Source organism: Gigantopelta aegis, chromosome 6 (assembly GCF_016097555.1).
Source record: "Gigantopelta aegis isolate Gae_Host chromosome 6, Gae_host_genome, whole genome shotgun sequence".
NCBI classification, from domain to species: domain Eukaryota; kingdom Metazoa; phylum Mollusca; class Gastropoda; order Neomphalida; family Peltospiridae; genus Gigantopelta; species Gigantopelta aegis.
Window position 1 is genome coordinate 20364581 of NC_054704.1, and position 16510 is coordinate 20381090.

The 16510-nt window shown below is 38.3% G+C and overlaps 2 protein-coding genes across 4 annotated transcripts in view; one reads left to right on the plus strand and one right to left on the minus strand.

Annotated features, from left to right (window-relative positions):
- The first annotated feature begins 1396 nt into the window (after positions 1-1396).
- Positions 1397-9482, plus strand: LOC121374239. 2 transcript variants are annotated; one of them, XM_041501251.1, is made up of 4 exons: positions 1397-1521; positions 2095-2229; positions 6056-6231; positions 8658-9482. In XM_041501251.1, exons 2-4 carry the CDS (start codon positions 2116-2118, stop codon positions 8701-8703), a joined length of 336 nt encoding a protein of 111 aa, XP_041357185.1. In that variant the 5' UTR covers positions 1397-1521; positions 2095-2115; the 3' UTR covers positions 8704-9482. The 2 variants fall into 2 exon arrangements, with proteins under 2 accessions (XP_041357185.1, XP_041357184.1); XM_041501250.1 differs by lacking the exon at positions 1397-1521 and having other exon boundaries at positions 1977-2229.
- The window catches only part of LOC121374238 (THO complex subunit 2-like), a 73029-nt gene continuing 65652 nt past the window's right edge, over positions 9134-16510 (minus strand). For both annotated transcript variants that reach the window (XM_041501249.1, XM_041501248.1), the window contains 5 exons: positions 16389-16469; positions 13007-13073; positions 11321-11661; positions 10589-10647; positions 9134-9723 (listed from right to left, as the gene is read on the minus strand). In XM_041501249.1, the coding sequence (XP_041357183.1) occupies positions 9696-9723; positions 10589-10647; positions 11321-11661; positions 13007-13073; positions 16389-16469 (576 nt within the window). In that variant the 3' untranslated portion in view covers positions 9134-9695. The remainder of the gene's footprint in view (positions 9724-10588; positions 10648-11320; positions 11662-13006; positions 13074-16388; positions 16470-16510) is intronic.

Genomic DNA, 16510 nt, shown 5'->3' on the forward strand with positions numbered 1-16510 from the left:
CAGGCTATGAATACTGGGCCTAATAGCGTTATTTTTTACTAACAGCGGGCACGTTAAAGACACTGAAGCGTTTTTCTTAACCAAGTTAACTCGGTCTCTCCACATGCATTTTCCCTTCCAATTTCTGACTGAGGATTTCGATTTGTCAAATGTGTTACAATATAAAAAAAAATCACCCCCTAAGATGAGTAACTGTTGTTTTTAGTATGTAATGCAGTTTTGTGAAGTGATTTGTTCATGCAATCTGGTTTGATATTATCATTGTTTTATTTTTATGTTTTTTTCTATTATAATAATTAATGTGAAAAATGTTAAGTGTATAGTTTCTTTTGGCGTTCATTATACATTCTGTTCATAGCCTATCACAATACATGTGAGAACAGGCTCGAGCGCAATTATTATTATTATTTTTTTTTTTAAATGTGAATTTCCAATAACCAAATGGTCGGAAAATATTGTGTATAAAATATATACATTTTCCTAAATGTGACACCACAGGCCTTCATTTTCGTTCTTTTAAAGTCCAATCATAACATTTAACTTTTAATTTTTTTTTTTTATTATCCCAATATCAATGACAAATATCAGGGTTGGGGAACCCTGAATCACTGCTTTACATTATGCATAACATTAAACTTACATGTCAGTAACTAGTACCATGAGTACAACCTATGTAAAAGAGGAAATCTGAGCACGGTGTTTCGGGTAGGGTTGTTATATTTCGTCTTGTAGGTTTTATAGCCGTCAAAAATACAAACAGTTTAATGCTATGGGTGATATAAAAATAATCAAACTAAAGATAAAGCCTATGCGGTGTCAGATTGAACAAACTACAGTGAAACCTCTCAAAACCAGACCCTCTGTAAACCAGAATTCCCTCAAAACTGGACATTTTACTGAGTCCCTTTTTAAAAATGAATACAGAGCTTAATTTCTCTAAACCGGATCCCTCTAAAACGACATTTTCCCAAAGTTTGTCCCAAGGGGGTCTGGTTTAGAGGGGTTTCATTAATATTGTTATTTAGGTGGGGTTTTTTGTTGTTGTTGGTTTGTTTTTTTTGGGTGGGGGGGGGGGTGAGTCAGACTATGTATAGTCAAGCGGTGTTAAAACAAGAGACTCAAACACATCCACCACTTAAGGATTCTGTAGTAAGAAAAGTGAGGGGTGGCATGCATCTCCCCGCTTTTCTCTTATTAGGCTGTGCCACTGACTTTTTGCCCCTCAAGACTGACATCTATTATCCGTTCCCCTTCCATGGAAAGCGTTGGATATGGTCCTGAATCATTGTATTGGTGTTGCTGTAGGCTTTTATCGCAGTATTTGTGTCGTGCAGTGTGGCATGCTTTTCTTTGTTGTATGTTATTGACAAAAAGAATCATAGCTGACTTGACGGTTTTCAGTAGGGAGGAAAATCGATTGCTAAACTGTTTATAACATTAACGTCTGCGCCGTTGCATTCTTTCAAACGTGGCGTTACTAACCAACAAAAACAACCAAGCAGGAAAGCAGAAACGGGGAAGGTGATCTAAATTGTTTAAGCTCCTCTTCGAATAATTCAGTTAAAAATACGAATTTCTAGCTAATAGGCGAAGTTTGTTCAGGTGAATCTGTTGACACAACAAAGTGCCTGTCGATCTTCCCACCCAATAGTGATTTACTTCTGGCTATGGCGTAGTAAGGATGTCCATCTCTCAGGAACAATTTAAGATATGTCAACGAGCCTTCCACTCTAGTTTTATTTCACACAACATCATACCACACTCAGACCAGTAATATCTCTACTAACTGTAGTACTGTATCTAATATTTTTCTTAATTTTTTGTTCTCAAATTCTAATAGTAGTAGCTTAATTTGATGCACCAAGCCAACACACCAACCTGTACCCGGCGCTAATTTTGACCCCTCCCCATTTCCATTTCCGTCTGACGCTACTGATGTCAAATACGGTGCAAACCTTTGATTAATTTTATTAGTGTGAAGGTGGTAACCCGGAACGGATCAAATATGGAATATTGCCAATAATCTTGTCGATGCCTGTACGCAATTGCCAACAAACCAAGAGCCATATATACTTTTCGTATTAATATTTATAGGTAATTACATCACGGACTAAAATGATTAGCGTTGAGGCCATTCTAAGGACAAACCTTCACTCGAAGTCCGTGAAGAAAGACTTTTTGGCTAAATTAACAGATTACCTCACTCAGCTTTTCGAAACGGAGCCTAAGGTACGTATCACGTTTCAGAAAAGGTACTCACATATTTCACGGTTTGTAAGAGTTAGCTGGTTTGATCGCGCTCAAAACAACACATGCACACAGTACACTATGTACACTATGTACAATACTCTGTGTACAAAATATGCTGCACATTATCACCATTCTAATACATCTTGTACTGTATCTATAGTCACAGGGAACGCTTTTTTCATACTATAGAATTCACTACAAATTATTTCTTTCTGAGCTGATTATTTTCAAAATTGCAAAAAAAAAAAAAAAAAAAAAAAAAAAAAAAATCCAAAACACTTTTGCTTTTCTTCTAACCATACTAAACCTATTTACAGGTCAGGTCAGGTCATATATTTTAACGTGTACATTCAGAACAAGCTGTTGTAGTACACGCCTGTCATAGGTGCAGGTGTCAACTTTCGTCAGCTTCTCCATCCAGGACAGGAAAAGGTTTGGGGTGGGTGAAGGGGTCGACCGCGTCGACACGTGCACGGGATCACAGACAGCCCGACCTGGGCTCAGAGTTCCACAAAACATCGTAAGCCTAGTTTTGTACGTAAACGTAAATCTACGACTAAACTACAATTCCTATTGTTTGAAGTACACATATTTCATTTTCTTTTGTCTTTAAAATACACCATCTTCCTCAATGATGTAATTGCGTGAAATAGATGCCAAACACGTGTAAAGGTATGACCGGTACAACTACTATTAGTCGCAGACGTAAAGTTACGATGTTTTGTGAAATGGGCCCCAGGGTCGGTAGCGGGCGAGGGAATTATTTTTAAAAAATAAAATAATAATAATAAAATAAAACAAATTGTACGAGGATGGGACGGACTATAGTTATGTAACAGCAAGACAGGTGTTGTGAGTGGGCATGAAAATTAACGCCAATATTATTTCCCTTGTTTCCTTCTATCCACGAGGCTAGCTTTTAAATTGTAACTTTTCGGCCCTTTCCATCATAGGCGTACAGGCTCCCTTTTTTCTGTATGGGGTGGAGGGTGGCTGTTTTTTTGCCCTAATAAAAAAAAAACACCCCGAATCTGGATAACAATTTGTATTCATATTAGCATTACTAACAACCAACTATATATGGCACGTGTCTCACGGACGTATTGCGTACACACACTAAATTCAAATAAGTTTGTATGAAACGGATTGCTACCGACAGCATTATTTCTCCTGCAGTTGTCTGTATACGAATATTACCCATGTTACCTATAAAAGACAACTGTTTGATGTCCGTTATGCATGTTATTTGTATTTAGTAACAGGTCATAATGCTAATAAGACTTCAGTTTTGCATTCAATGGATGTTCTTAGAACGTAAATAATCAAAAACATAGTGTGGTGTAATTTGGATTAGCAGTTTATCTAGTGGACTAGTGATATATTTTTAATTTCTGCGTCCCTGCCTCCGATTTTGAGTTATTTGTCAGTTTTAGTTTTATAGACATGTTTTTAAATCTAAAAGTGTTGCCATTATTTAAAACGCGTAGATTTAAAGGGACATTCCAGAGTTTGCTGCATTGTCAGATGTTTCCGACTAATGAAATATTTCTACGATTAAACTTACATATTAAATATATTTTCTTGTTTAGAATATCAGTGTCTGTATATTCAATGTGTTTCTGGTCGTCTTAATATTTGTAAGAAGCCCAAACTGGATTTTGTCTTCAAATAATTTCGTACGTACGAAAAAACAATATTTTAGGAAATAAAATGAAATTTAACCTAGTACAAATATTAGAACGATCAGAAACACGTTTAATATACAGCCACTAATATTTTATGCAGAAAAATATATTTGATATGTAATTACGTTCGTTAGAAAGTATCTGTTAGTTGACATCTTAAAAATTGCAGCAAACTCGGGAATGTCCCTTTAAGGCCAACGTCAGTCTTTATATTTACACTCAGTGCCTTCTTGGCGTCTTGTGTTGATGGAAAATAATATTATGTGAATCAGTTTTGATCAGAAATAATGCCGACCAAATCGATTGTATCTCATTAAATTTTATTATATACACAATTTAATCTGAAACATATATACTACTCAAAAGAATTTAAGGGTCAAAAATTTATAACCAAATAAGTTTCAGAGTGTATTAGATTGATGATGTAAACTACACCAATTTTTTTTTTTATTGTTCCATATTTACAAAAAAACACAAATAAACGTCACTGTATACAAGAAAGTCACATGACATGCTGTCAAAGTTGAAGGTTGTCAAACATGGATTTTACACATTAGAACATTCGTTTAATAGTGTGTGAATCCACCCCTGGCACGAATACACTCGACAAATCGTTGCCTCATGCTGTTGATCAGACGTCTGAAGAACTCTTGGGGAATGGCCTGCCACTCTGCCATAAGAAGTTGACCCAGATCATGAAGGTTGGCTGGAGGGGCATGGTTATCCCGAACTCTCCTGCCTAATTCGTCCCAGGCGTTCTCTATTGGGGCCAAGTCAGGCGAATATGCTGGCCAATCCATCCTGGCGATACCTTGTTGTCTGAGAAAGTCCGTTACCACCCTGGCGCGGTGGGGTCTGGCATTGTCATCCTGCAGAACTGCCCCGCCGCCAATCTGCTGAAGGCCTGGGAGAACCAACGGCCGGATAATCTCATTCAGATAGCGGATTCCATTCAGATTGCCATCCACCACATAGAGGGGGGGTCCTGTGGTGGATAGAGATGCCGCCCCACACCATGACGCTGCCACCACCGAACCGGTGACGTTGTCTAACGTTAACGTCAGCGAAGCGCTCCCCAGGACGTCTGTAGACACGAACCCGACCGTCGTTGAACTGGAGACTAAACCTGGACTCATCAGTGAACATCACTCGACCCCACTGAACACGTTGCCACCGCAGATGAAGCGTGCACCAGTGACGTCTGGCCGTTCTGTGACGTGGTAGGAGTGGTGGTCGAACAGCCTGGCGATGGCAGCGTAGATTATTGGCTCTCAGACGATTGTGTATGGTTTGATCAGACACACGAGTTCCAGTCGCAGTCCGCAGATTGTCACGTAATCGGCGTGCAGTGGTTGTGCGTTGACGTAGAGCCATATTGGTGATGTAGCGGTCCTCTCTATTTGTAGTGCTTCGGGGTCTTACCGAACGTGGACGATTTCGAACAGAATTCGTTGCTTGGTACCGTTGCCACAGTCGGCCAACGACACTCTGACTGACACCAAGTCTCAGAGCAACATTTCTTTGTGTATTGCCATCCTGAAGCCAAGCAATAGCCCTTCCTCGATCTTCGATAGTCAGTTGAAGTCGTACCATTGTCGAATTTGGAGTGTGCACCGTACACGAACGCAAGCTCCAATTATACGGATATTCAGCATTGGGAACATGGAATACACATGCAAAGCGTGCAAATGAAGCGCTTTGTGAAGAAGCAAGTTATGGGCACTTAGCAGACCTTTCGCTTTCGCCCTAATTTACGTGCAAATGTAAGCATGTTTTCGCCATTATAACTAGTCGACAGTGTCAATGAGTGTATTTTAATTCATTTATGGGTTGCTTAGACCCACTTTCGTCAAAATGGAACAATACCATGCGTGACATTATGGACTAGCTAATATAACTGACATTCAGAAAATAATGTCGAAAATATCGTCTGACCCTTAAATTCTTTTGAGTAGTATATATATACCACGGTTAAACGTGTTACGTAGGATTTAATTTGACCTAGCTGTAATACGAACTGAATTATATAGTTGTCGGCATCTTCCAACATAATGTTACCAATGTTTAATTTGACCGTTTCAAAATACTGTACAGCTTACTGTGTTATTTGACTTTTGCAGCACATTATTTTGGAACTGCATACAGATGTGGTCATGATGCGAGCTGGAAACACCGATTCAATGTTAAACATGAATTTGTACCACAACTCTACCAGTATTACCCAAGAAACGAAGCATGCTTATGCTTCTAAAATAGCACAATTCATGTCAAAGGAAATAAAAGTTCCAGAACAAAGGTGAGAATTATATACTCTTCAAAAGAAGAAACGCAAAACCACATTGTCGTAACATTTGGAGAATTGATTTAATTATTGAATGGTGAGTCCGATAATTACCAAATGTTGCAGGATTGTTCACAATTCACTCTAGTCCATTGTGAGTAAGTGATAGGACACACCACCAAGGTCAAGGTCATCTGGAGTCAATACCGGGTGTGGCCTCCGCGTGTGTTGACAACTGCCTGGCACCGCCTGCCCATTGAAGCAACCAGAGTACGGATGACGTCCCGGGGGATGGTGGCCCACTCGGCCTGCAAGGCTGCTGCCAGCTCGGGCAGGGTCTGGGGCTGTGGTTGTCGCTGTCGGAGGCGTCGGTCCAACTCGTCCCATAGATGCTCAATTGGGTTCAAATCCGGTGATATCGATGGCCAAGGAAGGACATTAATGTTGTTGTTCTGTAGGAAAGCCGTTGTGAGACGTGCTGTGTGAGGCCTGGCGTTGTCATGTTAGAACACTGCGTTGGCGTTGGCCATAACTGGAACGATGTGTGGCCGGAGGATCTGGTCAATGTAGCCCTGTGCATTCAGGTTGCCCTGCACGTGGACCAGGTCAGTTCTGCCAGTGTGTGAGATGGCTGCCCACACCATGACACTACCCCCGCCGAATCTGTCCACTTCCTGCACGCAGTTTGCCGCATAACGTTCACCACGACGCCTATACACGCGACATCTTCCATCATGACGTCGGAGCAGAAATCGGGACTCGTCACTGAACCACACCTGTCTCCATCGCAGTTGAGGCCATTGTCGATGAATCTGGCACCACTGCAGTCGGAGTCGACGGTGTTGTGGTGTTAAGATGACACCTCGAACTGGACGTCTGGCACGAATTCCTACCTCACGTAGGCGGTTCCGTACGGTCTGGTATGATATCCTGCGCAAACCTGGTATTGCTGCGGCTGTGGAGGTGGCAGTAGTCAATCGTTCCCGAAGGTGGCGTACCCGGATGTAGCGGTCCTGCCCGGGGGTAGTGACCCGTGGTTGACCGGATCTAGGGAGGTCACGTGTTGATCCATGTTGCTGGTAACGGTCCCACAGTCTGGAGATGGTGCTTGGGGTCACATGGAATGCCCTGGCAACGGCCGTTCTGGATTCGCCTGCGTCTAGTCGGCCGATGGCATTGTTTCTCTGCGGTTCACTGAGAGTGGCATGTCCTGGATTGTCAACTGTCGGCCAGATACAGAGGCCAGGCAAGCGAACACCCTGCACTTTTATACTGTCGGTGTTCATGTTACACGTGCAGACAACGCACGTGCAGTGGTGACATGGTTTGCACGTGGCTGCGTTTTTGCGAATATTCACATTTTGGAACTTTATTGTACAGTAGCTGCGTTTTATCGAATGTAACCGTGGGAATGTGTTTGGGACATGCAATGACCTTATATTCACAAAGCATGAACCGGTAGGAAACATAAAATCGGAGTTATAACCCATTTGTACCCTTTTGCGTTTCTTTTTTTGAAGAGTATATATTAAGATAATTTTTAATGTGTACGATTTTTGGCGCGGTATGGGCAAAGAAAATTAATGTATTAAAAAAAGAATTATATTGTTAATAGCCGTTTCTATATAACGGAATGGTATGTATCCATTGTCCATCTTCCAGGCTACAAATCACACACGTTTTTAACGTGTGCTATTTTTAGAGAAGCACGGGCTCGGAATGTGGAAAGCGGACACATAAAAAAAATTGATTCTTTTTGTTACTATTAGCAGTGTTTCCATACAATGGTGCAGCTTTTGGTAACTACGCCTGTGCCACGTCGTCTTAAATTATTTTCGTGCTCATATTCAATTAAGGTTCAAACACACTGTCCTGGGCAGTGTGTTTGTGGTTAGGTAGAGAGAAGAGGGTGTAGTGGTCTTACCCATTGAGTCATTAAAACTCGCTCTAGGTGGGAGCCGGTATTGGGCAGTTAACCCTGTACCTACCAGCGTTATGTCCGATGCCTTAACCACGACACCACCGGGGCCGGTTGTGCCACGTCAAAATCCACAAACATGGAAAACTGCCCGTAACTCTCATGCGCATGAGCACAAGTAACAACACAAATGGTGGAATATCTAATTAAAACACATCCCATTAAAACTATTAACTCACGTGAAATGTCAAATTAAATAGGCTATGCAGCCCAAGATAAACATTATCTTAGGATTTCGTAGACATGCGTGTGCTGCAATATTGTTCTTAACACACATTAAATACTTCTCAAAATAATTAATTAAAAATCATAATCAGACAGCACTGTCCATACATGAAAATGTCCTGTTTATTGGATTTCCATTTTAATACAACTAATTTAAGGTTTTGCACCCTTCTGGTAACATGTTCTGTATTTCTTAAAACATGTTTTACATTTTTATTTTTACACTCTTTATTTGTAGGGTTCTGGTGCTGTTTATCGACACTTCAAAATGTACGAGATATTGAAGGACCATTCATCGTGACCGGAGCAGGAAACCAGCATCTGTGCAAAGCATTATAGTCTGTTAATCATCCACCTGAGGAGAAACAAAATATCCTCTTCAATTTGTAATATAATATTAAAAACATGTGGGAGAATAGTATGGCTTTCAACATGGACCACACCAGTAATGTTTAAAATGGCTTTGTTTCCATAGCGAACTACTGTAGATTATATGGCTAACATTTCTTTCTTTTTTTCACAAAGTACTGCGAAAAAAGAAAGAAAAAAAAAAGGAACCGCCAAATGTAGAGTTGTTTGTACCCTTAAAATACCCTTCTGGTAATGCACCTGTTCAAGACAGGTGGTTGTTTAACAGACATTTACACACACCATTGACTCTGCAGTTTATCATGACTGCAATAATCTGTGATCAGAAAATAAAAACAAAACGTGTTACTGTACAAATACTGCCATTTTAATGTATCCCTTTAGAATCTGTACACTAACCTTCATTAAAACTTAATACTGTACACATAGTAACATATACACACACAAAAATGATAAAAATGCCAGGCAGACAATGTGCCACTGTTTATATATTGACAATATGAGAAGTAAATTACATTACATGAAAGATGTGATATTTAAACATGAAATAAAACATGAAAATTAATCACATGTATATCACAATATGTTGAAGAATGTGTATATTACAGTGAGGAAGATTTTTAAGTTGTGCTAGGAGTCTTAAGTGATTTCAAACAAGTCATTTGATCATCAATAAAAAATATAATAAAACTTATTTAAAAGATGCATGTTTTTGTATCACTTCCTGAACAAGAAATCCACCACAAAGTATGTGGCAGAACATATAATAAATGTCAATTTATAGGCACTGTTTTGTGATGCTGCTCTCGCACAGAATAACAGTTTGTGGTAACCACAGAACACACCGATTGGTACTTCTAAGATACAATCTACTGATGGCTGGAAACAGAGTTATTCATTCAGTACATCATTTCTTAGATTTCTTGGATGATGATCTGTAATACTGTCAAGGTAATACACTTTTATCTAGTAAAAGGTGCATAAATCATGATTTAGTCTGTTAAACATCTAGGTTAGTAAATATTTTCTTTTTAATTTGCACTATATATTTCTATTGAAAAACAAACAGCACTAAGCTCCCATGTTTTTTGTAACTAAGCTATCAAGACCCACCTATTGTGCCAATCTTTGTGGGAATCTTTTTGAACTACTAGTATTTGGAGGACGGACACTACTCTCCCCAATGTCTGAAGATTAAGCACTGCCATCCCCAATTGTAAAGCAAACTGATATATAGCTACCCCGACTCCGTTTGGTGGAATCTTCCAACATCTATGTTTCAGTCATCTCATAAAGGGAAAGAAATAACTCTATAGCCACAAGTAAAAACTAGAACTGCAAAGCTTTGATGGGTCACGTTATGTAGTGGATAATGAAATGATAATTTAATCAGTTTAAAAATTACAGTGGGTAGGGAGTATTCCCCATGACATTCTAAAATGCTTTCCTGAACCAAACGTCCTCTATAGCATATTACGTAATTGGATCCGTTGCATTCTTACCTAATTTTATACTATGCCAGAGGTGTGTAGTTTTAAAACAGGGTAACACATACCACAACCTTTGATATGCCAGTCATGGTGCACTGGCTGGAACAACAAACAGCCCAATGGGCCCACCGACAGGGGATAGATCCCTTTACCACTGGGCTACATCCCACCCCTGAAGGTAGACTAACCAAGTTGATGTGTTGCATGTTAGCCAAAAAGAACTACAACAACCTGTCCCAAGCATTTGCAAAGTAAAATTAAATATGTGATTTATGAAAGAATTTCTTCTTCTTTAAAATTTAAAGGATACAGTTTTTCTTTCTTTACTTTTGGTTTTCTAACTGGAGATTCGTCAGAAGAACCTAAATCCTAAAATAAAAATAAAAATTTCTTTTAATACACATAGTTTGAGTAAAACACCATAAACATTTCTTTTGCAATACTTTCTCACTCTGTAATTCTTCTAAAAAATATCCTTCAATGAGATTATTTGATCCCAGGTAAAAAACCTAAATCCAGGATTTCAATTAAGAAACAGATTTAAAAAAGGATTTTGGTGGTCTACCTTTATATCTTGATATGCAACAATGTAAATTTAGATATATGTACATAATAAATGGTTAGAATAATGAAAATTAAAATAAAGAAAAAACAAACTACTTTCTTTTCTTTTTTTTAACTTATATAGGTTCATACACAATTTGGAAGGCAAAATGTAAGCACTATTAAAGCCCTTTTCACTGTAAAATTATTTTTCAAGAGCTTTTGTATTCACCAGATTCAACTGGTAGTAAACATCATTTAGGTAAAAAGCATGTGTTAACATCTGAACCTGACCCTACGACATTCAATAACTAGTAGGTCCCCAAGAAAATTACTAAAGAATACTCTTTTAGTTAGCCTAGCTGGGAAAACTCTACATTGTGTCCCTATGTCTTTTTTTTTTTGTGTGTCCCTATGTCTTTTTTTTTTTTTTTTTTTTTTTTTTTAAAACTGCCTTCCTGATAATTTAGACTAGCTATAGCTCCAACATTGCAGTTACCTTTTTACTGCCACTTGCTCGAGGTGACGGACTTCCGTGTTTGACCGATCGTGGTGGTGGCGGTGGACTGCTGTGTTTGCTCAGTCTCGGGGGTGGACTGATATGTCTGCTGGATCTCATGGGAGGACTGCTGTGCTTGTTGGACCTGAAGGGCGGACTATCGATCCGGACCAGACGCGTTGGGCTGTCCTGTCTGTTCCTCATCACAGGACTTGTCTCATATCGACCTGATCGCGATGTTGGACTCGCGTGTTTGTTGCTAAGCATCTGCCAGTCTTTTTCTTTGCTGTGACTCCGCCGTTTTGAGGAGGATATGTCTGAATCGCCATTCTGCTTTGAACCTATGAAAATTAAAATGTCGGTAAATACTTGGTATTTCTGAATCACCATTCTGCATTGAACCTATGAAAATTAAAATGTGGGTAAATACGTGTTATTTCTGAATCGCCATTCTGCTTTGAACCTATGAAAATTAAAATGTGGGTAAATACGTGTTATTTCTGAATCGCCATTCTGCATTGAATCTATGAAAATTAAAATGTGGCTAAATACTTGGTATTTCTGAATCACCATTCTGCATTGAACCTATGAAAATTAAAATGTGGGTAAATACTTGGTATTTCTGAATCGCCATTCTGCATTGAACCTATGAAAATTAAAAACGTGGGTAAATACTTGGTATTTCTATATCGTAATACACATTACTTACCTTTTAAATCATAATATATTGCTATACAGGCAATACTGTGCATCAATAGTAAATATATTTGACCAGACTAAATATTTGGTAATGTTAATTAACTGTAAATAACTTAAATAAGGCACTACCAAATCACAAATAACCAATCAAAGTTAATAGTTTTTTTTGTTTAATGACATCACTAGAGGACATTAATTTATTAATCACCGGCTGTTGGATGTCAAACATTTAATAACTAAATTGTGGTATGGTCTTTAAAAACATGCTACTTTTTTCTATTGGCACCAAGAGATCTTTTATATGCCATTTCCCAGACAGGACATCCCATACCACAACCTCCGATTTGGGAAAAAACTTAATCAGACAATGGGTCCACTGTGGGGATTCGATGCTATAACCAAATCACCTCAGATGAATGCTGTACTGACTGAGATCCCACCATGCTCAAATAACCAAACAAACTTAATGCATTATACAACTGGAATAGCTGCATTTGCAAAAGAACATTTCACAAGACGAAATATCTTACTGAAATTTCACTTAATAAAGATGTGATGATGTGAGAAGAGGAAAGAAAGAAGTGTTTCATTTAACGACGCACTCAACACATTTTATTTACGGTTATATGGCGTCAGACATATGGTTCAGGACCACACAGATTTTGAGAGGAAACCCGCTGTCGCCACTACATGGGCTACTCTTCCGACTGGCAGCAAGGGATCTTTTATTTGCGCTTCCCACAGGCAGGATAGCACAAACCATGGCCTTTGTTGAACCAGTTATGGATCACTGGTCGGTGCAAGTGGTTTACACCTACCCATTGAGCCTTGCGGAGCACTCACTCAGGGTTTGGAGTCGGTATCTGGATTAAAAATCCCATGCCTCGACTGGGATCCGAACCCAGTACCTACCAGCCTGTAGACCGATGGCCTGCCACGAGTGAGAAGAGGAAGATATATACTGATCTTAAGAAATAACAAACTTACGCATAGAAAATATCTCCTCACTACGTCTTCTCTTCAATTCAATATCAGCTTTCTCAAGTGAATGATCCTATAAATATTAATCAAGAGTAATATGTAATTAAAATGACCTTTGTATCCAGATATTATTTTAAGTATTTATCAAGTTTTGCAAAACTTCTATCTATAAAATCTAAAAATATAATGCAAACTAGTTTGCTGCATTACCTATAGAAATAAATATGTAAAGAAGAATTAGTTTGTGTTGCTTAATAACGCCATCATAGACTAGGCTATTGACTGTCAAACATTTTTTTAATTTTGACATATAATCTTAGAGAGGAGACCTGCTACATTTTTCCATTACTAGCAATGGATCTTTTATATGTACCATCCCAGACAGGATAGCACACACAACGGATTTTGATATACCAGACGTGGTGCACTGGTTGGAATGAGATGTGGTCCAACGAGTTCACCGACTGGTATTGATTCTAGACAGGCTACCAGGGTGTGCACTTTATGCTTGCCTGATCGCCTATGGCAAGTCAAAATAGCGTTGGGCAAGCTAAAACGTATACAAATAACTAATGTTTATGAGATCGGAAAGTTATTTTTTATTTACCGTTTTCCTATTAGTATCTGTGCAACCAAACCCATATAGGACATAATAGCGACCACTTCCCCAGTCTATCGAACAGTCTTAAATCAATCGGATTGTCTCAGCCGGTTTTGATTATGTATTCGGAAAATCTTGGCCACATTAATGTATTTATGGGTTCAATTTGTCACATTCCGCTATACTATGTTTCGCAGAAAGATTTTGTTTATGAGCTTGAGGTTTTCCGAAGTTACATTGTGTTGGAACGTTATGGTTTCTTATGGAATATACAGTCTACTATACCAAACACCCAGTCGTCACTGCGAACAATGTCAACAACAGCTATCATTGCCTGTGCACGTGTGAGTGTTACACTGATCTTTCCTATTAAAAATAAATATATTCTTGTACTAGAGATACAGAGCTAAAGATATAAAACAAAGGTTAGGTTATGCATTTGTTGTTTGTAGGGTTAAAATTAGATGTTTTATATAGTTTCTTTATTATAATTTAGTACATTGTTTGATCATAATTGATGGCATTAAAGTATGACATTTATAAGATTACCTTTATAGAAAGTTATTCAAGCAAGTGAGACCTTTCTAACTGTCGTTTGGTAGTTTGTGTGGGTGCAATTGCAGTGAAGTTATCATGCTTATTCAAACTTGTCACTAAAACACAATTTCTATTCAATTAAATATTAATTCAGAGCCAAGAAGTATCTGTTTCCGATTACAAAACAGTTAACTTTCCAGTCTGCCTATAAAAGGGCGCAGCCCGTTTTGGGGGAAGAGAGCCAGAATATATTTTGACACACGGAGTGTCCAGTGTGTTTTAGTTATTAGCCAAGGAACCAAAGTTTATCGAGTGCTATGTTTGTGACTTTGTCAAGATATTGTGATATAGTTCTCTTGATGTGGTGTAAAGAAATATTATCATTAATCTGCGACAGCCACTTATTAACAGGACAATAGATAAAGTGTATGTTCTAACTTGTTCCAAAATGTTGAACTTTTAATCTGCCCTCCCAGCCTGTGTAGATTTCTAAACAGTCAGGTTTTGTAATTAGTTCCCTGTTTGATAGTCTCACATTAACAAATGATACTAGCTCACATTATTGTACGATTTTTACACAATATTCTTGGTTCTACTATGTTATTATAGTGATTTACTTTGTATGGTTCAGAAATATTGTTATCGTTATTATCCGTTTCATAATTAAATAGTGATTATGCCTTTATCTTGTGTTGTGAGTTTATTTCTCTAATGGATGCAATTATTGTTTGTATAGATTGCGGTCAGCTTAGTAAAAAAATTTAATACCTCATCATACGGCCATAAGAGCACTTTATTCATTCCAAGACTGAGCATTAGTAAAACATCCTAGATTTTGATTGTGTGGATCCCATGACAACATAATAATTATATTTAATTACAACAGTTTGTAACAAAACTAAAACAAGGTTTGTTTCCTTCTTTTGTTTTGTTATTATTGTTTGTATGATATGATAACATGTTTTTAAAAGTGCAATTTATGTAAACATGTTTTTAAAGTGCAATTTATGTAAAAAAAAAAAAATTTTTTTAATGAAATTCAAAAGTTGAACAGGCAAGTCAAAGTATTGCTGCGAGTGGCCAGATTGGCCAGTAAAAAAAAAAATCCCACGTGCAAAAGAAATGTTTTATTTAACGATGCACTCAACACATTTTATTTACAGTTAGACATATGGTTAAGGACCACACAGATTTTGAGAGGAAACCCGCTGTCGCTACTTCATGGGCTACTCTTTCTGATTAACAGCAAGGGATCTTTTATTTGCACTTCCCACAGGCAGGATAGCACAAACCATGGCCTTTGTTGAACCAGTTATGGATCACTGGTCGGTGCAAGTGGTTTACACCTACCCATTGAGCCTTGCGGAGCACTCACTCAGGGTTTGAGTCGGTATCTGGATTAAAAATCCCATGCCTCGACTGGGATACGAACCCAGTATCTACCAGCCTGTTGACCGATGGCCTAACCACGATGCCAGCGAGGCCGGTCCCACGTGCATACCCTGGACTAAACATCAGGCAAGTGCTTTACCACTGGGCCATGTAAAATTAATCCCTAACACTGGGAGTTAGATTTCACACTGCTCTGATACGAGGACATGAAGAATACATATATGTACTAAATCATATTAGAAAACCTAAAACAATGAAAATTGTTTATCGCGATAATAAAGTTTGTTAAACAAAAGTTTTAACAGTAACTCTTAACCTTGACTATGACCTGACAAAATGTCCTTACTTGAAGTTTCTGGTCCTGTAATCATTTAGACTTTAGCAAAACCTCCAGACTTAGCTGCAGGCTGTTTGTATGCGGAGGATTTTACGTTGCGAGTCTAGGCTGTAAAATTTTACAACAGGTTAGATCAACCTATTAATGCATATTGTGATGTTGGCAACTGATAATCCAGATGAAGGTTAGCATTCCCTCAATGGTCTGCCCACTCAATAATCCTCATTGTGAAAATAACAGGATTCTATTCCAACGTATATTTATTTTTTAAAAAGTACAGATAAATGTGCTTGGCAATTTTCCTATCCATTATACACTTGAAACTTTATAATCCTGATTATACATCGAGTAAATGCCAATCTTATTCAATGACATAATTGAATGACAGAACCATGACTTCCGTAACTAAATGTTTGCTAAATATTTTGTTAGAATAGTTCTTTTCAGGTTGCAATGTAATGAAGCACAAAGGCATCCATTCTCATAGCCATTGATGCCTATAAAAGAATGACATAAATTACCCTTTTCCGTTCCTTTCTATCCCAGTCTCGATCTCTATCCCACTCCCTTTCACGCTCTCGTTCCCGCTCAGTTGATGGGCTCTGGAATAAGGAAGGAAATCTTTTATTTAATGACACACTCA

Excerpts from the sequence above, each read along its gene's own strand:
- LOC121374239 (XM_041501251.1), top strand. The coding sequence starts at position 2,116 with ATGATTAGCGTTGAGGCCATTCTAAGGACAAACCTTCACTCGAAGTCC. Across the intron at positions 2,230-6,055 it reads TTTTCGAAACGGAGCCTAAG|CACATTATTTTGGAACTGCA; the intron begins GTACGTATCACG and ends TGACTTTTGCAG. Across the intron at positions 6,232-8,657 it reads ATAAAAGTTCCAGAACAAAG|GGTTCTGGTGCTGTTTATCG; the intron begins GTGAGAATTATA and ends CTTTATTTGTAG.